This window comes from Rhinoraja longicauda, chromosome 2 (assembly GCF_053455715.1).
Source record: "Rhinoraja longicauda isolate Sanriku21f chromosome 2, sRhiLon1.1, whole genome shotgun sequence".
Taxonomy (NCBI): Eukaryota; Metazoa; Chordata; class Chondrichthyes; order Rajiformes; family Arhynchobatidae; genus Rhinoraja; species Rhinoraja longicauda.
Window position 1 is genome coordinate 99,954,780 of NC_135954.1, and position 24,272 is coordinate 99,979,051.

Consider the following 24,272-nt stretch of genomic DNA (forward strand, 5'->3'; position numbering starts at 1 on the left):
TGTTGCCCTCACAACGACGTACATGTCGGATTTCAATCTGGTTTGAGGACTCATTGTCGACAACAAGAAAATGTTTGATCCCTTTGTGACAAAAACCGACACACACTGACTGGAATGTAGAAACAATGAACTGCAGGTGCTGGGTTATACCAACGATAGACACAAAGTGCTGGAGTAACTCAGCGAGTCAGGCGGCATCTACGGAGGAAAAGGGTAGGTGACGTTTCGGGTCTCTTTCCACCAGGGATGCTGCCTGACCCGCTGAGATACTCCAGCACTTTGTGTCTATCATCGGACTGATTGGAATGGCTGGATCAGTCGTTTCAATGTTTGAGGTGGTATCTTAAATGGAATTGCTCTGCATTGCTGTCAGGTTAGACAGATGGATCTGAATTCCTTCAACTCAGTCTGAAGAAGGGTCTCGACCCGAAACATCACCCATTCCTTCTCTCCCGAGATGCTGCCTGACCTGCTGAGTTACTCCAGCATTTTGTGAATAAATCCTTCAACTCTATCACTTCTTGACCAATATAACCATTCCAACTAAGAGCAGTAGTCGGCCACTCGGCCCCTCATGATTGCTCCATCATTGAACAGGGTGGTGCCTGATTGAATAGTAACCACAACTCCACATTCCTGCACCGCAGCAGTGAACTGTCACCCATTTGTTTATCACTTCTCTGCCTTAAAAATATCCAAAAATCGCTTCTATTGTGGAGCAAGAGAGTTCCAGAAACCAACGATCCTCAAAGTGAAAAAAACCCTCCTTCTGCAAGGGCAGCACAGTGGCACGGCGGTAGAGCTACTGCCTTACAGCACAAGAGACCCACATTCGATCCTGACCACGGGTGTTGTCTGTACGGAGTTTGTAAGTTCTCCCTGTGACCCGCGTGGATTTTCTCCAAGATCTTCGGTTTCCTCCCACACTCCAAAGATGTACAGATTTATAGGTTAATTGGCTTGGTATAAATGTAAACAGAATTGTTCCTAGTGTGTGTAGGGTAGTGTTAATGTGCGGGGATCGCTGGTCGGTGCAGACTCAGTGGGCCGAAGGGCCTGTTTCTGCGCTGTATCTCTAAACCAAACTAAACTAAACATATCGATGTAGAGTCAAGAAAGTGCACCAACACCAATTCAGATAGGTGCAAGGTGTTGGTACGTGAAACCAGGGTGGGTCTTTCTCTATGAACAGTAGGGCCACACAGAGTGTTGTAGAACAGGGAAGACAAGGCCTACAAGTGCACACTTTCTTGGAAGTGCAATCACAGGTGGATAAGGTGGTGGAGAAGACTTTTGGACATGCTGGTCTTCATCAGTCAGAGAATTGAGCACAGAAGTTGGAATGCTATGTTGCAAATGTACAAATGTTGGTTCAGCTGTATTTGGACTATTGGAATCAGTTTTGCTCACGCTGCTATAGGAAAGATGCCATTTAGCTGGAAAGAATGTAAAAAAAGATTTACAAGGATGTTGCGAGGACTCAGGGGACTGAGCTACATGGAGAGGTGGGCAGGCTGGGACTTCATTCCTTGGAGCATAGGAGGCTGAGGGGTGATTTATAGAGATATGGAAAAGTGTGAATGCATAGATAGGATGAATGTACAGAGTATTCTTCCTACAGTTGTAGAATCAAGAAATAGAGGGCACATGATTAAGTCTAGCAGGGAAAGATGTAACAGGAACCCGAGAAACAACTTTTTCATACAAAGCGTGTACGAATAAGTGAATAAGTTCATAAGTGATAGGAGCAGAATTAGGCCATTCGGCCCATCAAGTCTTCACCATTCAATCATGGCTGATCTATCTTTCCCTCTTAACCCCATTCTGTTGCATTCTCCCCATAACCCCTAATTCCCGTACAAATCAAGAATCTATCCATCATTGCCTTAAAAATATCCATTGACTTGGACTCCACAGCCTTCTGTGCCAATGAATTCCACAGATTCACCACCCTCTGACTAAAGGAATTCCTCCTCATTTCCATCCTAAAGGAACAACCTTTAATTCTGAGGCTATGACCTCTGGTCCTAGACTCTACCACTAGTGGAAACATCCTCTCCACATCCACTCTATCTAATGTAGGCCTTTCATTATTCGGTAAGTTTTGAAGAGGTCCCCCCTCATTCTTCTAAACTCCAGCAAGTACAGGCCTTGTGCTGTCAAACGCTCATCATACGTTAAACCCATTCATTCCTGGGATCATTCTTGCAAACCCCCTCTGCTCTCTCTCCAGCGCCAGCACATCCTTCCTCAGATATTGTGCCCAAAATTGCTCACAATACTCCAAATGCGGTCTGACCAGTGCCTTATGAAGCCTCAGCATTACATCCCTGTTTTTGTATTCTAGTCCTGTCTAAACGAATGCGAGCATTGCATGTGCCTTCCTTACTATCAATTCGACTTGCAAATTCTTTTTTTGGGACTCCTGCACCAGCACTCCCAAATCCCCTTTACACCTCATATTTCTGAATTCTCTCCCCATTTAGAAAATAGTCGACACCTTTATTCCTACTACCAAATGCATGACTCCACCTTTGTCTCAAGCTGTTGAGTAAGTGGTTGAAACAGATTTAAAAAAACAACTAAAAAAGAATTGGGTAGGAAATGTTTAGAAGGATTTGGGTCAAACATGCACAAATGGGACTAGCTGAGATGGGCATCTTGGTTGGCGTGGATGAGTTGGGCCTATGGGCCTGCTTCTGTGCTGTATGATTCTATGACCCTGACTCACTGGGAGAAATTTAAAGGAGGGCGGTGAATATTTGTAACAAGTTGCCAGAGGTGGTAGGGGAGGCATATACTATTACAACATTTAAAAGTCATTAGGACAGGTACTTGGCTGGGAAAAGAGAAGAGGGATGAAGCATAATGTGGGAAAACTGGCATATGCAACCACATTACACTACATTGAAAGAATGGGTCGACTGGGCTTGTATTCACTGGAATTTAGAAGGATGAGAGGGGATCTTATAGAAACATAAAATTCTTAAAGGATTGGACAGGCTAGATGTAGGAAGAATGTTCCCGATGTTGGGGGAGTCCAGAACCAGGGGTCACAGTTTAAGAATAAGGGGTAAACCATTTAGGACTGAGATGAGGAAAAACTTTTTCACCCAGAGAGTTGTGAATCTGTGGAATTCTCTGCCACAGAAGGCAGTGTAGGCCAATTCACTGGATGTTTTCAAGAGAGAGTTAGATTTAGCTCTTAGGGCTAACGGAATCAAGGGATATGGGGAAAAAGCAGGAACGGGTACTGATTTTAGCTGATTAGCCATAATCATGTTGAATGGCGGTGCTGGCTCGAAGGGCCAAATGGCCTATTACTGCTCCAATTTTTCTATGTTTCTACATTTGAGTCATTACGGATTTAGTCGCTTGACTGGGTAACTTTGTCACTTTAGTCTCAATTGTATACTTAATTTTGATATATTCCTTGTCGGAACTGGGAAAACTCATCTCCTCTGAGCTCACTGATTCTAAACTCTGAGCTAATGCCAGGACTGGATTAATTGTGCGTTAGTTACCTCAGTGTCTACAGGGATGACTCTGTTGTAATCATTAGATCTACATGGGCATTTCTGCCAGAACTTTCGTTTTCAGATTCAGAGACACGGCGCAGAAACAGGCCCTTCGGCCCACCGAGTCTGCACCGACCAGTAATCCCCGCACCCTAACACTATCCTACACACACACTTGGGACAATTTATACCAAACCAATTAACCTACAAACATGGAGAAAGCCCATGCAGGTCACGAGGAGAACGTACAAACTCCATATAGACAGCACCCGTAGTCAGGATGGAACCCAGAGATGGGTCACTGGCGCTGTGAGCCAGTAAACTCCACTGCTCCATCACCGACCGTGCCAGTCCCCAACTCTGCAGACAAACTCATTCTTTTACGGACTATTTCACTGAGGTCCCATCATTGAATTACATTCTTGCTCATGGGTCTGATGACTAACTCCAGCACTTGTCTCTTCCTCAAAATTCGCACCTTTTCCTTCAGGTGATGCCCCTTTGTTCTCCCCTCAAAGTTAGGCTGCACCAAGCTCAATTGTGGGTAAAGACAAAGAAGCAGTGACAACTCCAGCAGTCACTGCTGGAATGTGCAGTCACATATTAGATATTACACAATATCAGTCATCGATGATTCATAGGGGTGAAAGGTTACCTTAAAATAGCTTCTGTTAATATAGTATCAGTCTCTCTGCCGCCTTACAAGATGATGTGATAGAATCGAAAGACACTTGAAGCCATTTTGATGCGTAAAATTTCCAATCACATGTTAAGTGAACCTTAGTCCAATGGCAATTCTCTCACTATTGCAGCCAGAACAAAATCCATCCCAAGTCTTTGATGGCACACTCTGTGCCCTCACAAAGACGTACATGTCGGACTTGAATCGGTTTGAAAGCATATTGAAGAGAGCAAGGAAATAATTGATTCCTTTGTGGCCAAAACTACAAGGGTTGATTGGAATGGCTGGATTCACAGTTTTCATGCTTGTGTATTTTAGTTTAGTTTAGCTTATTTTAGAGATACAGCGAGAAAGCAGGCCCTTCGGCCCACCGAGTCTGCACCGACCAGCGATCCCCGTACATCAACGCTATCCTACACACACTAGGGACAATTTACAATGAATCCAAGCCAATTAACCTGAAAAACCTGTATGTTGTAGCGACCATAGGGATTGGTCCAGAGAGTCGAACCCTCGGATTGGCCAGCAAGGTCACGTGGTGGTTTTGGCGCCCAAAACCAGTGAGTAGGAAGAGAACTTCGATGTGAACAGTTTGAGTTAATGGTTGTCTGTAATCTCGGTTGTTATCCTTTGTGATTGAATATTGCTACCGCAATAAACTTCTTTAACAAAGTACAAGCCTCCAGACTCGTCATAATGTCTTTGGAGTGTAGGAGGACACCAGAGATCCTGGAGAAAACCCAGGAAGAACGTACAAACTCCGTACAGACAGCACCTGTAGTCAGGATCGAACCTGGGTCATTGGCGCTGCAAGACAGCAACTCTATCGCTGTGCCACCGTGCTACCCGTAGTGAGGTGGTATTTAATGTGGAATTGCATTGCTGGCAAATTACACAGATAGATATTACTTTTGTACAAATCTTTATCACTTTGTGATCACTGTAAACATTCCAACTAAGAATAGGCATAGACCACTCGGCCCCTCAAGACTGCTTCAAGACTGATGGAATAAGATGATGCCTGATTAAATAGTAATCTCAACTCCACATGTAACCTCAAAAAGCCTTTGATAAGGTGCCACATGGGAGGCTGCAAAGGAAGATGAGAGCCCAAGGTATCAAAGGGCAGATACTACCTTGGATATCAGGTTGGCCGGATAGCAAAAGGCAGAGTGGCAATAAAGGGGGCTTTTTCTGGTCGGCTGCCAGTGACTAGCGGAGTTCCGTAGAGCTCGATGCTGGGGCCGCTGCTCTTCACGTTGTATATTAACGATTTGGATGAGGGGTTTGAAGACTTTGTGGCCAAGTTTGCGGATGATACAAAAATATGTGAAGGGGCAGGTAGTGTAGAGAAATCAGGGACCCTGCAGAAGGACGTGGATAGGTTGGGAGAGTAGGAGCTGAGAAGTGTCAGATGGAATATAGTGTAGCAAAGTGTGGAGACATGCATTTTGGTAGTCGGAATAAAGGCAAAGATTATTTTCTAAATGGGGAGAGAATCCAGAACTCGGAGGTGCAAAGGAACTTGGGAATGCTGGTGCAGGATTCCCAAAAGGTTAATCTGCAAGTCAAATCAGTAGTAAAGAAAGCAAATGCAATGCTAGTATTTATTTCGAGAGGCCTTATATACAGAAACACGGATGTAATGCCGAGGCTCTATATGGCGCTGGTCAGGCCGCATTTGGAAATATTGTGAGCAATTTTGGGCACCATATCTGAGGAAGGATGTGCTGGCTCTGGAGAGGGTCCAGAGGAGGTTTACAAGAATGATCCCAGGAATGAGTTGGTTAACATATGATGAGCATTTGAGGGCACTGGGCCTATATTCGCTGGAGTTTAGAAGGATGAGGGGGAACCTCATTGAAATGTACAGAATAGTGAAAGACTTGGATAGAGTGGATGTGGAGAGGATGTTTCCACTAGTGGGATAATCTAGGACTAAAGGTCATAGCCTCAGAATTAAAGGATGTTCTTTTAGGAAGGAGATGAAGAAGAATTTCTTTAGTCAGAAAGTGGTGAGTCTATGGAATTATTTGCCACAGAAGGCTCTGGAGGCACACAGTGGATATATTTAAGGCAGAGATAGACAGATTCTTGATTAGTACAGGTGTAATAGGTTATGGGGAGAAGGCAGGAGAATGAGGTTAGGAGGGAGAGATAGATCAGCCATGATTGAATGGCGGAGTAAACTTGATGGGCCAAATGGCCTAATTCTACTCCTATCACCCATGGCCTTAAGATCCACATTCCTGCACTGCAGCAGTATCCTTCCATCCACTTGCTTATCCAGTCTCTTCATTACTTTTGCCTTAAACATATTTTAGCTTAGTTTACAGATACAGCATGTAAACAAGCCCTTCAGCTCACCAAGTCAGCAACCATCACCTGTACACTGAAGAAGGGTCTGAAGAAGGGTCTCGACCTGAAACGTCGCCCATTCCTTCTCTCCTGAGATGCTGCCTGACCTGCTGAGTTACTCCAGCATTTTGTGAATAATCACCTGTACACTAGCACCATCCTACACACGAGGGGTAATTTCCAGAAGCCAATTGACCAGCAAACCCACATGCCTTTGGAGCGTGGGAGGAATTTGGAACATCCGGAGGGAATCCACACAGTCACAGGGAGAACGTACAAACTTATTTTGTCCGTTCTCTCTGTGACACTGATAATCTTAACCTTGCCTAACCTAAATGACAATTATTATCTTCATCTAAGTAATTATATGGACTGTAAATACTTAGGCCGCAGCACTCATCCCAAAGCACTCAACTGGTTACAGCTTCCCAACGTGCATGTATAACTTTCTGTTTGTTCTCTATAACCCATCCTCAGTCCTCAGCGACCTTTTCTGTGGCACGTTAGCAAATGCTTTTTGAAAATTTGAAGCAAAAACTCGAAGGGGGAAAAAAAAAGGTTTACTGAATCAGTGCAGTTTCGAAGGCAATTTGCACACGGATAATTGATTACACCCAGACAGGGACCTCTACGCCACTAATATCGCCCACCCCCTGCCATCGCTTCAGGGGATTGACTTATAGGAAATTCATTTATGGCATTGCACTAACACACCTGCTTATTTTTCATTGGGTATTTAATCTAATATCCCCAACTGGTTTGTTGTTCAAATAATTGTATGCACTTGCCCTAAATCATGGCATAAGAATAATGTGCTCTGTTTATTTGTTGCCCCCTCCTTGGTTATCAGTTAAAGAAATCAATGTGCAATTGTGTCTGTGATTCACCTGGTCATACATTAAAATACTACTCGTCGAGCTGCAGAAATAATATTCAGCACAAACTGGTGAACAACATGCATGAGCAAAACTGAGAATTATTGCAGCGAATCCAAAATGTTGTCTTTGTACACTGCTGCAAAATATTGATCAGACTCAACGATTCGCATTAACAACATTGCCTTTGGCCAGACAGATACATATTCTGAGCTTTTGGGAGACCTGAATGCAGTAGATCATTGTTGCAATGTACTTTTGGAGGTTATATAAGATGTGCCTGTCAAAGCCTACAAGTCTTCATGTGTGATTTAAAACCACGGACCGAATACTCAATATATCTTAGTATTGTAATGATTATCCATTTCTTTGCTTTGAATTGTTGTGACCTTAAATGAAAGCAATCTGTAATGCCCAGAAGTTAAAATGCACTGCTTAGCACGAGGAAATCTATTCCCTGTCCATAGAATCCCAGAGTCATAGAGTCTATACACCACAGAAACAGGCCCTTCGGCCCACCTTGTCCAGATACTGGGCTGGTCCCATGTGCCTGCATTGGCCCACAGCACTCTAAATCCTTCCTATGTATATATTTGACCAAATGTATTTAAAAAATCACAAATGTATACACTTCTATGCATTTCTCTGACAACTCATTCCAGATACGGACTACCCATTGAGTGAAAACGTTGCCCTGAAGTCACTCTTAAATCGCTCCCCTCTCACTGTATTTTTTTTAAATTAGAGGGCCTGGTTTTAAACATTAGCTCTTAGGGGTAAGAGAATCAAGGGATATGGGGAAAAAGCCCGAACGGGGTTCTGATTTTGGATGATCAGCCATGATCATATTGAATGACGGTGCTGGCTCGAAGGGCCGAATGGCCTACTCCTGCACTTATTTTCTATATTAAACTCAGCATACCATGGCACAGGAGCACGATACTAAATAATTAAAATCATTCTGCTGACTGCAGTGGAAGCAGAGAGGACGATGGTGAGGTTAATATGTACCACTTTTAGGGTTACCAGTTGGGAATAACTATTTGATATTTGTGGAAACTGGAAAGGGTAGACTGGAGAAACTGAGGTTGTCCTCATTGGAACAAAATAAATTGTGAGGAACATTTTGAGTTCAGAGGCCCAGTGAAGCTAATGGCAGCTTTCCATCAGATTGTCTGCTTATCCAGAAACACAGAAGGCGCACGGTACTTAGGATTGCCAACTGTCCCATATTAGCCGGGACATCCCGTATTTTGGGCTAAATTTGTTTCTCCCGTACGGGACCGTCCTTGTCCCTTATTAGGTCCGGTGGGCGCTGTAGGCTGGATGCTGTAGGTCCGGGGGGCGCTGTAGGCTGGACGCTGTAGGTCCGGACACTGTAGGCTGGACGCTGTAGGTCCGGACACTGTAGGCTGGATGCTGTAGGTCCGGACACTGTAGGCCAGGGAGCCGCTGTAGGCCCAGAGGGGGAGGGGTGTAGGCCCGGACAGTGTAGGCTAACGGAGTGTGTTCGGGGAGCGGGGCCGAGTGTGTTCGCCTAACGGAGGTTGCGTAGCAACCTGCTTCCCGGCCCGGGCGGCCATCATTGGTGGAACTGGAGCACGTGGCCGCTGGCTGGGTGAGGTCACATGGGGCGCGGGCGGTGATGTCCCGTATTTGGAAGTTAAGAAGTTGGCACCCCTAACAGTACTCCCAAGTGTGTTCTAAATTGTGTTCTGTCAAGAAACGATACAAAATGCTGGATTAACTCAGTGGGTCAGGCAGCATCCCTGGAAAACATGGTTAGGTGATGTTTCAGAGACCCATTCTTCAGATACTGGCTCCAGCGTTCAGTCTGTCTGTCTACAGTTCTGACATTGTGTGTACAAACTGGTTCTACTTCCTCCATTCTCACCTAACAGCCCTCTAGGTCCTCATTTCAGATTTTCCCAATTATCTTTCAACGTTAAGGCAATTCTGCTTCCCTTACCATACCTGGTGCATTTCAAACCCACAACAACTTAATAACCAAAGTAACTTCTCCTTATGCCATTTTCAGATCTTTTGCCGATTACCTTCAATTAATGACTGTGTTCTCTTAGTTTAGTTTAGTTTAGAGATACAGCACGGAAACAGGCCATTCGGCCCACTGAGTCCGCGCCAACCAGTGATCCCCCGTACACTAGCACTATCCTACAAACTAGGGACAATTTACAACTTTTACCGAAGCCAATTAACCTACCAACCTGTACGTCTTTGGAGTGTGGGAGGAAACTGGAGAAAACCAACGTGGTCACAGGGAGAACGTACAAACTCCGTACAGACAGCACCAATGGTCAGGATCGAACCTGGGTCTCTGGCGTGGTAAGGCAGCAACTCCTGCTGCCCTCCTACAAGGGCTTGACTCGTACAAAAATAGGAACGCGCTTCTCCTCTCACCACTCTTGTTGATAATTTCATGTTTGTGAATATCTCTAGCAGTTTTCTTCACAATTTCTTTTGTTCCATTGAGGACAACCTCAGTTTCTCCAGTCTACCCTTCTCCTCAAGATCTTGATAAATCTCTTCAGCAACTTCTCTGAAGGGGCAGCACACAAAACTCCAGTGATGGCCAAGGCAGCTTTCATATAGATTTGTCATGAGATATTTGTTCCTCTTTCAATTTGCTCCCTCCTTAACCTGGAGAACTTCAACAATATTCAATGATAGTTGATTAGAGTGCAGATGGTTTTCAATGGCTAGTGTCTGGCTTCAATGATTCCCTAGACTGAACAAACGTCCTGAGTGTGTATTAACAGCACTGCTGCATCATTTGAAAAGATCAGAAATCTTTTAGTTGCTGCCACTTCTGAAAGCAGTGAAGAAGAATAAAAGACAAGGAAAGTATGCCATATTTTACACCTATCTCTAGGCGATTATCCGCATCCTGGAGCAAAATAAAAGTTTAAAAAATGAAAAAATGTATTTCCCTTGTGCAGCCAGTCGACCAGACAAACTATGGCACCTTGGATGGTGTTTATCTCAACGAGTGTTATGTAGATGCACTCGACCAGTTAGGTTGAGGGCATTCTATCGCACTCTGAGCTCGAACCCCATGCATGTTAAACAGGCTTCAAGGACGCAGGAGAAAATTGTGACTTAAGTCCCCAACTTATATTTGGAACATGTAGCAAGTTGACCGGTCCATTTTGGCTTAGATAAATTATGTGCTGGCATTGATAATGGAGCGGCAGACAACGAGGATGTCTTTGAATGCTTTAGGAAGGTAGCAGAAGTCCAATTTTTAGGGTATCCATCACTTTATAGGTGCAAAGGAGTAAGTGTCATCCTTATCCTGACATCAACTGAGCCAAGCAACTTCATTATCAGATGAATTCCAATACAAACATTAAACATTGGAGACTTATTATTTCTGCTATTTTAAAATCCCTACAAAACGTCGGTAAAACATCACAACCACGTAATTGAGCCAGTGAAGGCTTGTCTTGTGTCTTTACTATGATGCTCTTAGATTTTCAGACGTAAAAGGAACTAACAGACCTAGGGTTCGTCCAGGGATAGTGGCACTCAGGCAAAGATTCAGCTACCATCTTATTGAATGAGAGAGCAGGTACGGGGGACAAGTAATCGAGTGCGGCTTATTTTTCTTATACTGTCCCCTTCTGCTCATATAATAAATGGACTTGCTGCAGGTTGCTCATCACTCAGCAACTCTTATTTATTAATAATGCTCAACATGTTTGAAATGGATAAAAATGTAGGTGGGCTGATTAAAGTAAGTTTGCCAACAATGCAAAAATTGGCAGAGTTGGGGAAAGCAGGGATGGTTGTCAACGTATTCAGCAAGATGAGAGCCGTTAGAAATGTGGGTAGAGAAATAGCAGATGGGGTTTAATACTGATAAGCACGTGGGGTTGCACTTTGGAGAGGCAAATATAAGAGAGAAGTTTACAGTAAATGGAAGATAGACACAAAAAGCTGGAGTAACTCAGCGGGACAGGCAACGTCTCTGGAGAGAAGGAATGGGTGACGTTTCGGGATGAGACTCTTCTCCAGAGATGCTGCCTGTCCCACTGAGTTACTCCAGCTTCTTGTGTCTATCTTCCATTTACTGTAAACTTCCCTCTTACATTTGCCTCTCCAAAGTGCAATCCCACGTACTTGTCGGTATTAAGCCCCGTTGGCTTTTTGTGTCTATCTTCGGTTTAAGCCAGCATCTGTAGTTCCTTCCTACACTTTACAGTAAATGGGAAGACCATTAGGAGCATGGGTGTGCAGAGGGATCCTGGGGAGCGAGTCCATCGCTCCCTGAATGTGGCAACGCAATTGCAATGTGTGGTGAAGAAAGCAATGCAGCATGCTTGCCTCCATTGGTCGTGGTGTTAAGTATAAAAGTCAGAAGGTCATGTTCGTCAGAGAGCTTTAGGCGCCTGGAACGCACTGCTGGTGGGTGCGAGGTGGAAGCAAATATGACAGCAATGTTTAAAAGGTACCTAAACGGACACAGTAACAGGCAGGGGATGAAGGGATATGGAGTGCTGAGGTGCATATTAACCTCGGCAATTAGCATCATGGTCGGCTCAGACATCATAGGCCAAGGACCTCTTCCTATGCTTGTGAATGAAGACCACTAATATATATAACAATCCCCAGTCATTAAATTCTTATTATAATGCAAATAAACTTAAAACCCACTTTTAAAATAACAGCATATAATTATTTACCATTTGAACTGAGTCTTTCACAAATTCAAACAAATGTTCGCTCGGCAAGCTACCATTTACTTCACACTTCGTTTTTGGGGTTTGATGTTTTAAATGGCTGTGCTTTTTCTGCAGGTGACGTAACATACCTGGAGGTTGTGGCAGGTAGGCCCCGAGCAGTTTGGATTTCTTCTTTTCGTACCCTTTCTGCGTGATGTCCCCTGCAAATGAGAGGAAACAAGCCTTCATTAAAAGGAAGCACACAGAATAAATGTCTGCACTTTGAGGCTGGATATGTTGCCATCACGACAGCTGTGCTGGCACTAAATCAGGGCACGCTGGGTCACAGACTCCTGGAATCTGCAGCCACGTAAGTGATCACTTTGCTGGATAAAACCTGCGGCAATTTGTTTCAGTGGGACTGGTTGAGGATTCACGGCTTAAACCCATAGCTGGCCACACACCAGCAGCCTAACACAGGCACTTACATCCAAGCAATCAACAATGAATTATGCATTGGCTATGGGCTTGTAATTGCTGTCAAAATGAATTATCTACCCAGTCCAATCATTTCAATTTAATAAAGATGGAACTTCTATAAATAGGAGGCACTTCCATCATCAAGTGTGCTTCACCTGTCAAATAAGTCGGATTGCTGCCTGTCCTGGTCTGGTCTTAACAGTTTCAAACCTACATGGCGCATTCGTCCAGCATTTATGAACAATCCTTAAAGTAATCAAAAATGTTTTATCAAAAAGCGTGGGGATGATTGTTCTAACGCTAAGAAATCAAAAATTTCATTGCAATGTCTGCATTGACTTGAAACAAAATATCAGTCAGGATTGCCAAATGTATTTGATCTTCAAACCACACTAAAATCTTGTCTAAAAGCTAGACCAACTTGAAGCTAAGATCTTGCAACAATGATGTTAGGAGTATGTCTGGCCCTCTGTTTCTTCGCCTAAATGGATCGATTAGGCTTATATTCACTGGAATTTAGAAGGATGAGAGGGGATCTTATAGAAACCTATAAAATTCTTAAGGGATTGGACAGGCTAGATGCAGGAAAAATGTTCTTGATGATGGGGGAGTTCATAACCAGGGATCACAGTTAAAGAATAAGGGGTAGGATATTTAGGACTGAGATGAGGAAAATCTTTTTCACCCAGAGAGTTGTGAATCTGTGGAATTCTATGCCATAGGAGGCAGTGGAGGCCAATTCACTGTATGATTTCAAGAGAGAGTTAGATATAGCTCTTCGGGCTAACGGAACCAAAGTATATGGGGAGAAAGCAGGGACGGGATACTGATTTTGGATGATCAGCCATGATCATATTGAATGGCGGTGCTGGCTCAAAGGGTCGAATGGCCTACTCCTGCACTTATTTTCTATATTAAACTCAGCATACCATGGCACAGGAGCATGATACTAAATAATTAAAATCATTGTGCTGACTGCAGTGGAAGCAGAGAGGACGATGGTGAGGTTAATATGTACCACTTTTAGGGTTACCAGTTGGGAATAACTATTTGATATTTGTGGAAACTTTCCATTTTGAGTTCAGAGGCCCAGTGAAGCTAATGGCAGCTTTCCATCAGATTGTCTGCTTATCCAGAAACACAGAAGGCGCACGGTACTTAGGATTGCCAACTGTCCCGTATTAGCCGTATCTATGTTTCTATGTAACTAATGAACAGGTAATAGATGGTTGGCATGAACTCGGTGGGCCGAAGAGCCTGTTTCCATGCTGTCTATATAAAGCAGCTACGAATTAGGAACGGCCCACAGGTGATGAATCCTGAGGTCCCAGCCCCAGATCAACACTTTCTGAACCGTTTTAAGCTATTTCCAATGATTAAAGACATTTTTAAAGTACAAGTAAATGTAACTAAGAAAATTAAAAAACTAACAAATGATAGATTGACACAGTGGACCAGGTCAACACAGCATGCCTGTGTATCACCTCTGGATTTAGCAGTTGGTTTAGTTAACCTCTAATTTCAACATTTCAATGCACAGATGCAGAAGGCAGAGACAAATGAAAAATGCATTGCAGCTAGTTGGGGGTCTCTGGAGAATCACCAGCTAAAGGTCAACACCATCCAGTCCATCATTGCATTAAAAATTGATACACACATATTTCGTCACAGTCATGTATTTACTACATTCAAGCACTTCTCATAGCTTTCTGTTTAGTCCCACAATCATGGAGTCATCGAGCTGCACAGTGTGGAAACAGGCCCTTCGGCCCAACTTACCCACATCTACACAAGTCCCACCTGCCTGCATTTGGCCCGTCTATATACTAAAACTCTCGTTTGTTTGTTTGTTTGTTTGTTCCTGAACTATAGCCATAACGGTACACGATAGCGCAACAATTTTAGGCCCACCTTACTCACCATCTTCCCTTTGGTGCTGATGGAAGAATTTTCATTGAAATCGGTGTTATATTTTTAAAGTTATTCACATTTTAAAGTATAAATCTATCTCCTAGGGAGGGAGGGGGGAAGGAGGGAGGAGGGAGGATAAGGGGGGGTTGAGGGGGATGGGAAGGGGGGAGGGGGAAGGGGGAGGGGGGAAGGGGGAGGGGGGAAGGGGGAGGGGGTGGGGGTGGAGGATGGGGGAAAGGAGGGGGAGAGGGGAGGGAGGGAGAGGTGAGGGGAGGGGGAGGGAGGGAGGGTGGGTGGGAGGAGGGGTGAAAGGAGGGGGAAGGGGAGAGGGGAGGGGGGGAAGAAGGGAGGGGGGAGGGGGAGGGGGAGGGGGGAGGGGAGGAGAGGGGGGAAGAGGGGGGAAGAGGGGAGAGGGGAGAGGGGAAGGGGAGAGGGGAGGGGGAGAGGGGATGGGGGAGAGGGGAGGGGGGAGAGGGTGCTGCACCAATGCAGGAGAGGTTTGGGCCGAACGGATCCACGTGGTCTAGTATCCCTCTAAACCTGTCCTACCCATGTACCTGTCTAAATGTTTCTCGAATGTTGCGATAGTATCTGCCTCAATTACTTCCTCTGGCAGCTCATTACATACACCTACCAGTCTCAGTGAAAAAGTTACCCCTCAGGATCTGATCACTACCCTCTCACCTATGTCCTCTGGTTCTCGATTCCCCTACTCTGGTCAAGAGATTCTGTGCGTCTACCCGATCTATTCCTCTCATGATTTTGTACACTTCTATAAGATCACCCCTCATCTTCCTGCACTCCAAGGAATAGAGTCCCAGCTTACTCAACCTCTCCCTATAGCTCAGGGCCTCGGGTCCTGGTAACATCCTCGTAAATCTTCTCCACACCCTTTCCAGCTTAGTTCTGTGACTTTCTCTCACTTTTTCCATATGAAACCAGATGAATTTTGCAGGGACTGTACAATGATACATTGTACAGGGTGGCACAGTGGTAAAGGGCGGCACAGTGGTAAAGGGAGGCACGTTGGCACATTGCCAGATCTGCTGCCTCACAGCGCCAGTGATCCGGGTCAAATCCCGACCTCAGATGGTGTCTGTGTGGTGTTTGCGCGTTCACCTTGAGACCATCTGGGTTTCCTCCGGGTGCCCTGGTTTCCTTCCACATTCCAAAGATGTGCAGGTCTGTAGGTCAATTGGCTTCTGTAAATGTGTAGGACGCACAACTAGTGTATGGGCGATCAAATAGGTGGCCTGGACTCGGTGGGCCGAAGGGCCTGTTTCCATGCTGTAATTCTACACTAAACATATTCTTTACTGCTCGGTGGAAAATATCAAACATGCCATAAAGTCCAGCATGGAATCTCTACGAACCATACCTCGATGTCTTGGTCAGGCTAAGCTCTATTGCTATAATTTGTATTGCAATTATGCACCTCACGGAGTATCGAGGGCCGAAAAGGCCTGTTTCCGGCTGTATATATATGATATGATATATGATTTACACAATATGATACAATGTTATAGGTTTAATATTTCCTACCCTAAACTAAAAAAAAAGCAGAGCAAATTACTTTTCCAGGGCCAGAATTCTGGGGGAGGAAATGGAATGCCACTTTTTGTTGTCAAATAATCCACGATTACTTTGATGAAGAATTCTATTGGGATTTGCAGCTGACATTTATTGCTCCATCGGTACTTTTACCATAAATAGGAAAAGTAGCATCTAATATTTTATATTGAGTTGCACTGCGTAGATGCAAGAGTTTAATAAAAAAAGATTAAAAATAAAGCTATGGAATAAAAGGCATTTCTTTCTTATCAGTTTAAAAAAATCACCTTTTTCTAAAGAAAACCTAAACCAATATTAGGGGATAAGTTACAATTTGCACGATGGCTCATCATGTGTACCTTAAGCCACATTGATAGTATTAAGAAGATATTTAACTTGGAAGAATAGTCTCCAGAACACTCTCCAGCATTACCACAGTTCAGTGCTAGCAAGGGATGTGGTAGAGCAGTGGTTATGTTACTTCTTCCACTTTTTCACCCAGAGAGTTGTGAATCTGTGGAATTCTCTGCCACAGAAGGCAGTGGAGGTCAATTCACTGGATGTATTCAAGAGAGAGTTAGATTTAGTTCTGAATAAGGAGGAAAAAGCAGGAAGGGGGGTACTGATTTTAAATGATTGGCCATGATCATATTGAATGGCGATGCTGGCTCAAAGGGCCAAATGGCCTACTCCTGCACCTATTTTTCTATGTTTCTATGGACTGGTATCCTTAGTCCTAGACTGGTGGATCTCTGGTGCATCTCAGATAGAAGAGCTGCTCCCTGCTCCTGGTCCCACAGCATTGTGAGTGATTCTTAATGAACTGATCTATCACCAGTTCAGAGGCAATGGACAATAGACAATAGGTGCGGGAGTAGGCCATTTGGCCCTTCGAGCCAGCACCACCATTCAAAGTGATCATGGCTGATCATTCTCAATCAGTACCCCGTTCCTGCCTTCTGCCCATACCCCCTGACTCCGCTATCTTTAAGAGCTCTATCAAGCTCTTTCTTGAATGCATTCAGAGAATTGGACTCCCCTGCCTTCTGAGGCAGTGAATTCCACAGATTTACAACTCTCTGACTGAAAGGTTTTTCCTCATCACCGTTCTAAATGGCCTACCCATTATTCGTAAACTGTGGCCCCTGGTTCTGGACTCCCCCAACATTAGGAACATGTTTCCTGCCTCTAACGTGTCCAAACTCTTTATAATCTTATATGTTTCGATAAGGTCCCCTCTCATCCTTCTAAATTCCAGTGTATACAAGCCTAGCCGCTCCAGTCTTTCAACATATGACAGTCCCGCCATTCCGGGAATTAACCTAGTAAACCTACGCTGCACGCCCTCAATAGCAAGAATATCCTTCCTCAAATTTGGAGACCAAAACTGCACACAGTACTCCAGGTGCGGTCTCACTAGGGCCCTATACAACTGCAGAAGGACCTCTTTGCTCCTATACTCAACTCCTCTCGTTATGAAGGCCAACATTCCATTGGCTTTCTTCACTGCCTGCTGTACCTGCATGCTTCCTTTCAGTGACTGATGCACTAGGACACCCAGATCTCGTTGTACGTCCCCTTTTCCTAACTTGACACCATTCAGATAATAATCTGCCTTCTTATTCTGTCACAGTTGGCTGTGACAACAAATGCTGGTCTCACCAACAACATCCATGAGGCATGAACAAATGCACAAGTTAAACCACTTTCTGGTCTCACGAGCTGCGTGCTGAGCAACAGGCACCATCCCGAGGAATGCCAATTGTTTCAGTCTTCGTGCAGTACACTCATTTGACCTGAACCTTTGAATTCACTCTCTTAAATCGTTAATGCACAAGAATAGGAATTGGTGTATTTTTAAATGGCATAGATCCTTTTAAGCAATTTTTCTGTCAACCACAATGCATTATCTAAAACAGCCCAGAAATGTCAACACTCTCGATGCAAGTTGGAATATTTCTGCTTGAATCATGTGTCTTTATACATTATCAAATTACTGAAAGTAGACCATAAAGTGAAAATTATCGTTTCATCTCTTGGGAGGAAGGGGAAAAAAAAACACTCGTGTACAGTTTAAGAAGCAGTGCATTTTTATTTGAACAGTTAATTGTTCCTGTTGGATCACATACAGATGCAGTACATGGTCTACTGTGCCAGGGCTGGGGGTGGATCTTTTCCAAACAAATGCTCCCAAATTCCGTAATTAATCCAGTTTCATTAGTGTCTGCTATAATTAAACTCATTCAAATCGCACTTTGCATGAAAACACTTCTGCCGACCTTTCTAACCCAGAGAAGTCCTTGGAAGGAAAGGTTTTGCAGAGATATGTAAAGAGGGGAGCAGGACAAGGTGGATTGCACCTCCAAAGAATCATAATGGTCTCAATGGGCCAAAATGGCTCTTCCTGGAGGTTAATCATATCATATCATATCATATATATACAGCCGGAAACAGGCCTTTTCGGCCCACCAAGTCCGTGCCGCCCAGCGATCCCCGTACATTAACACTATCCTACACCCACTAAGGACATTTTTTACATTTACCCAGCCAATTAACCTACATACCTGTACGTCTTTGGAGTGTGGGAGGAAACCGAAGATCTCGGAGAAAACCCACGCAGGTCACGGGGAGAACGTACAAACTCCTTACAGTGCAGCACCCGTAGTCAGGATCGAACCTGAGTCTCCGGCGCTGCATTCGCTGTAAAGCAGCAACTCTACCGCTGCGCTACCGTATAAAGGCCTGATTAAAAACTGCAATTGAGGGATCAATTACTCATGTAGTTCCATGATGCTCTGCTCACTGACCCTTCTTCCAAAAGCACTTGACCACCCTCAGAACTAGATATTGCAGACATATCTCAGGAAAACCAAACATATCAAAAATGTAGAAACAAGGAACTGCAGATGCTGGTTTACAAAATAAAGACCCAAAATGCTGGAGTAACTCAGCGGGTCAGGCAGCATCCCTGGAGAACATGGAGAAAAGAACAAAGAAGAAGAGTCCTGACCCGAAACGTCACCTATCCATGTTCTCCAAAGATGCTGCCAGACCCACTGAGTTACACCAGCACTTTGTGTCCTGTATTCCATTAAAATTAAATTAGTTAAAAGGGCATTTATTATACAAATACTATGAAAATCTAAAAAACAGGAGTAGTATGACCTAAATTTTGTTTCTATCCTGGTTTCGTGTCTTCACAGTTTTGACTGTAGACATCAAGCTAATGATATCGTACATATTCTGCTTAAAAAAAACACCATTCTGCTTTTCCTCGGTTTGCAATTAATAGGCTGCCTTGAACGCTTTTCAAAGTATCACAATCACAGACAGAAATGTATATTTAGCATCTTCCCTTGAGACCGAGCTCCCCCATTGTTACCTAGACCAATGTGAGAGCAGACTAGTGCAGGCAATCCAATCACAGTGCCGCCTAAGCCAGCCTTGGTTTCAGTCACCCAGCAGTAAGACGTGCTCGAATGTCTGAAACAACAGGCAAACCATCTCCTGATACAAAAATAACAGCCTGGCAGCTTTACGAGGAAAGAAAACTGGCCAGTGAAAAATCAGGACCTTGTGAATTAAAAGTGATAGGAGAAATTTAATAAGTGTAAATCGGCGAGGACTCATTAGGGGGGGGGGGGGGGGCAGGGGGGGTTTCCATGCTGCATCCCTATTTTCTAAACTGTAAATTAAGAAGGGATAGAGGGTTTAGAATAGACACATGATCACACAAGAGAAATTGAGGATTTACCACAGATAAATCAACCAAGAATTCGGAACGGTCAATATTCCCTGATCATCTGTCTAGGAGCATCTGCTACACACACAAGAACATAAGAACAGTGTAACAGTAGGCCCTCCGACTCTTCAAGCCTGCCTCACCATTCATGGCTGATCTACCCCCATGCCTCAACACCTCCTCTGTGCCAGAACCCCCATAGTTCTCAATTCCCTGACCATTTAAAATATATCTACCCCCACGTTAAATACTTCTAATGATCGAGCCTTTGTGGATCTCCTAGGGAGAGAATTCCAGAGATACACCACTCTCTGTGAGAAGAAATTTCTACCTACCTCGGTTTTAAATGGCTGCCCCCGCATCTTGAAACCACGTCTCCCATTAGTGAAAACGGCTGGCGATCTTGCTACGCCCACTTAGGATCTGTTATCTATCAATAAGATTGCTGCTCATTCTTCTAAAAAGAATACAGGTCCAACCCATTTAGCCTCTCTTTTCAATCTTCTTATCTCATGAAATGAGCCTGGAGAATATCTTTTGGACAGCCTCCAATGCTTCAAAAGAACTCTTCCACTTCCACTTTGAGCCTTTCCTAGACGTGCCCTATATTTTCCCAACATTTCATTTTGCATTGTCCTTCCTCTCTAACCCCATCAAAACAATGTTGTTCCTGTCTGCATCCCTCCCACATTATTAAATTATCTTTTTAAGTCAAAATAAATAGTGTCTACTGGATTTTCCTATCCATGCACTCAGTGACTATTTAAACAAAATCTAAAACTGTTTGTATGACATCTGTTTCCTTTAGTAAAAACAAGGCACAAAATGTTAGAGTAACTCAGCGGGCAGAATCTCTGGAGGACATAGATAAGTTTATCAGATTCAATTGATTTAGCTAAGAATTTACAAATGCATCATTAAAGATCCTCCCAGATATAGATGAAGAGAAAGGCATAGACACAGACAACATAGAGATAGAGAACGACGAGATAGAGAACAGAGGGAACAAGGAAGGGAGACAAAGTGGAATGTCTCCCTGCTATCCGTGTTCCCCTGTTGCAGGAAGACAAAGTCATTGGGACAAATCCAAGTCCCACCAGTGCCACTGTGTGGTCAAGATTGGACTGCTAGGAAAGATGCCTTAGACAGCCAGTACCTCTACCTGAGGCTAAGACTGAGTGGCTGGGGCAAGCCGGAGATGGCAGGACCTCTTCCTGCCCACAGACAAAGATGGACTGCGCCCACACACACACACACACACAGAGGTAAAGACTGGCCGCCATGATAATCCAAAGACCGCCAGAGTCTCCTCTTTAAGCCCAACGTTGAGCCGCCAGGAAGCAACCTGTACCGTCAGCATCTCCCCAGGAAGCAAGGGTGAACTGCAGGAAGAAGTGCATAAGGTCATAAGTGATAGGAGAAGAATTAGGCCATTTGGCCCATCAAATCTACTCCACCATTCAATCATTGCTGATCTATCTCTCTCTCCTAACCCCATTCTCCTGCCTTCTCCCCATAACCCCTGACACCTGTGCTAATCAAGAATCTGTCTATCTCTGCCTTAAAAGTATCCATTGACTTGGTGTCCACAGCCCTCTGTGCCAATGCATTCCTCAGATTCACCACCCTCTGATTAAATAAATTCCTCCGCGTCTCGTTCCTAAAGGAACGCCCTTTTATTCTGAGGCTACGACCGAGGAAGCCTGAGATCATCATGCCTTGTCCTTTGAAGACCAGGACTAAGCTGCCGGGACAACTCCGAGATCGCCAGCATCATCTCGTGGGCAGCCACAGTGGCGCAGCGGCAGAATTGCTGCCTCACAGCGATGGAGACCTGGGTTTGATCCCGACTATGGGTGCTATCTGTATCGAGCTTGTACGTTCTCCCCATAACTGCATGGGTTTTCTCCGAGATCTTCGGTTTCCTCCCACACTCCAAAGACTTACAGGTTTGTAGGTTAATTGGCTTGGTATAAGTGTAAATTGTCCTTAGTGCGTGCAGGATAGTGTTAATGTGCGGGTTTCGCTGGTTGGTGTGGACTCGGTGGGCCGAAGGGCCTGTTTCCGCGCTGTATCTCTAAACTAAAATCTCACATGCGTTCTGACGGTGAGGGACAGCACTCCTGTGCATTACTGGACCTTTTTACGATTGTAAATAAAATACATCACGAGTTCACCTTACTGTGAGTGTCGGTGTGTTCACTGCCAAACCCGACAGCATCTCCCACGCCACAAGGTGTACAAGATCACAACTGGTTTGGATGAAGTAAATAGAGGGGCGAGTTCCCTTTTAACAGATGGTTCACGAAGCAAGAGAAATGGATTTTTAATTTTGCGTAAAAGATACAAAAAGGGTGGATGCAAGGAAAACATTTCACTCAGACTTGCTGTGATTTGGAATTCACAGCCTGCAGGAGTGACAGAAGCAGAATTAGAGATTTTCAAAAGGGAATTGGATAGGCTGCAGAGAGAGTAATTTGTAGGACCTTAGAGAAAGAACAGGGGCATGCACTCAAACAACTGCACTATTGGGAGCTAAAATAAACACACGGTGTTGAATGACCTTCTGCATAGTGCAATGCCATACAATTCAGCCACTAATATGCATTCTATTGGTAGTTTTGAGCACTTGGTTTTAACAGAAAGAAATACTACCAGGAAAAGAGTAAAGCAGATTCATGGAAACAGGTGAAACACGAGGTTATTGTCCTGATAAAATCACAAAGGTCAGCGGCTATGTTTTCTTGGGGGTGGGGGGGAATTACAATTTAAAGCTGTTTTAACATTGATTTGCGAATACAAATGGTGCTCATACAATGAACAAAATAAAATTTGGTTTGCTGCTTTGATAACAAAATTAAAAAAGATTAAGGATTAATGATCATCAAACAGCAAGGAGAAAAAAACAACATTTCTTTATTTGAAGAAGCTTATTAGAATTGGAATACTGAATTTTTTACACTTTTTAAATTAATTTATTTGGGATGTCATTAGCAAGAGATGTCATCCATTCCTGCCCCCTAAACATTGCATCGCCCTCATCCAAAAGGGAACTGGATAAATAATTGAAAAGCTACTGAGAAAGTGCAAGGAAATGGGTTTACAGTAAGCAGCTCCAGATGAAGTGCAACAGGATAAAAACACACAGAAGGGTCAAAAGAATTCCCTTTGTGCGATTCAAAATGGCATTTTAAGTATGTTTCCTTCAGCGCAGATTCAATGACACCCAGTTAAAGACCAGACAGCCCCAATTTGTCAAGCCATCACAAAACAAATGACATTTTTCTAAGAGAAAGGTCACATTCACCGAGTGTCTGTGCCTTTACTTGCTTCTCAGGACTGTACCTTTCGCTGCTCAGACTGTTTCACATGCAGCGCGTCAGAATTTGCTGACAGATTATCTCCCGGGATCAGGCACAGACAGAGAGCCTTTGCCTGTGCTTCTGTACATGCTGACGGCAGGACTAGAAACCCGCTTCTGAAAGAGATCTGAATTTTTGCGAGGGTCTTTCTAAAAAATTATTCACAGGATGTCAATGTCCTGGGCAAAGCCAACATTTAAAGGTGGGGGTCTTTAATTGCCTCTTGACCTGACTGGAAAGCCAGGCCATTTCAAGTCAAGTCAAGTCAAGTCAAGTCAATTTTATTTGTATAGCACATTTAAAAACAACCCACATTGACCAAAGTGCTGCACATCTGATTAGGAAAAAAAAAGAAACATACAGAGTCAACCACATTACTGAGAGTCATTAATATACGAGTCTGGATAACACCACTGACTTGGTTCACTGAAGAACATGACCACCATCACGGAAACTGATTTTTTATTCCGATACATATAACTAATTGAATTTAGACATTTTTGCTGCTTGCCAGCAGACTCATATCTTTGGTCGATAAGTCCATGCCCCTTGTTTATTAGTCCAGCGATTTAACCACCATGCTTCCAAGGGTTACTATTTTACATGATGATAAAGTGAGGCAGGAGGCATAAGGGACTGCAGATGCTGGAATCTTGAGCAAAACACAACGTGCAGGAGGACAGGAACCTGGTGAGACTTTCCGTTCCCACCTAGCAAACAGCTAACAATTTCCTGTTTCCTTTATCATCGTTCCTTTTTTGCATGTCTTTCATTCATTTGTTCTCTATCTCTCTACATCACTGTCTGTATCTCTCATTTCCCTTTACCCCGACCAGTCTGAAGAAGGGTCTCGAACCCCAAACGTCACCCATTCCTTCTCTCCAGAGATGCTGCCTGTTCCGCTGAATTACTCCAGCATCTATCTTCGCTTTAAACCAGCATCTTCAGTTCCTTCCTACACATCAGCCTGGCAAACCACTTCTTTCCAAAGCCTCCCCATTACTTTCTGTATCCCACTAGTCTTCCTGTCTCCTACTACATCCTTTATTTGTCCTGCCCCCTCCCCTCCCCTCCCCATTACTTTCTGTAATGGGGTGAGCAGAACTGCACT

At 44.1% G+C, this 24,272-nt stretch overlaps 1 protein-coding gene across 6 annotated transcripts in view; it reads right to left on the reverse strand.

Moving 5' to 3' along the window:
* The window catches only part of LOC144607888 (disco-interacting protein 2 homolog C), a 515,842-nt gene that overhangs the window by 214,335 nt on the left and 277,235 nt on the right, over positions 1–24,272 (reverse strand). For all 6 annotated transcript variants that reach the window (XM_078425037.1, XM_078425045.1, XM_078425054.1 and 3 more), the window contains one exon: positions 12,265–12,336. In XM_078425037.1, coding sequence (XP_078281163.1) covers positions 12,265–12,336 — 72 coding nt within the window. The remainder of the gene's footprint in view (positions 1–12,264; positions 12,337–24,272) is intronic.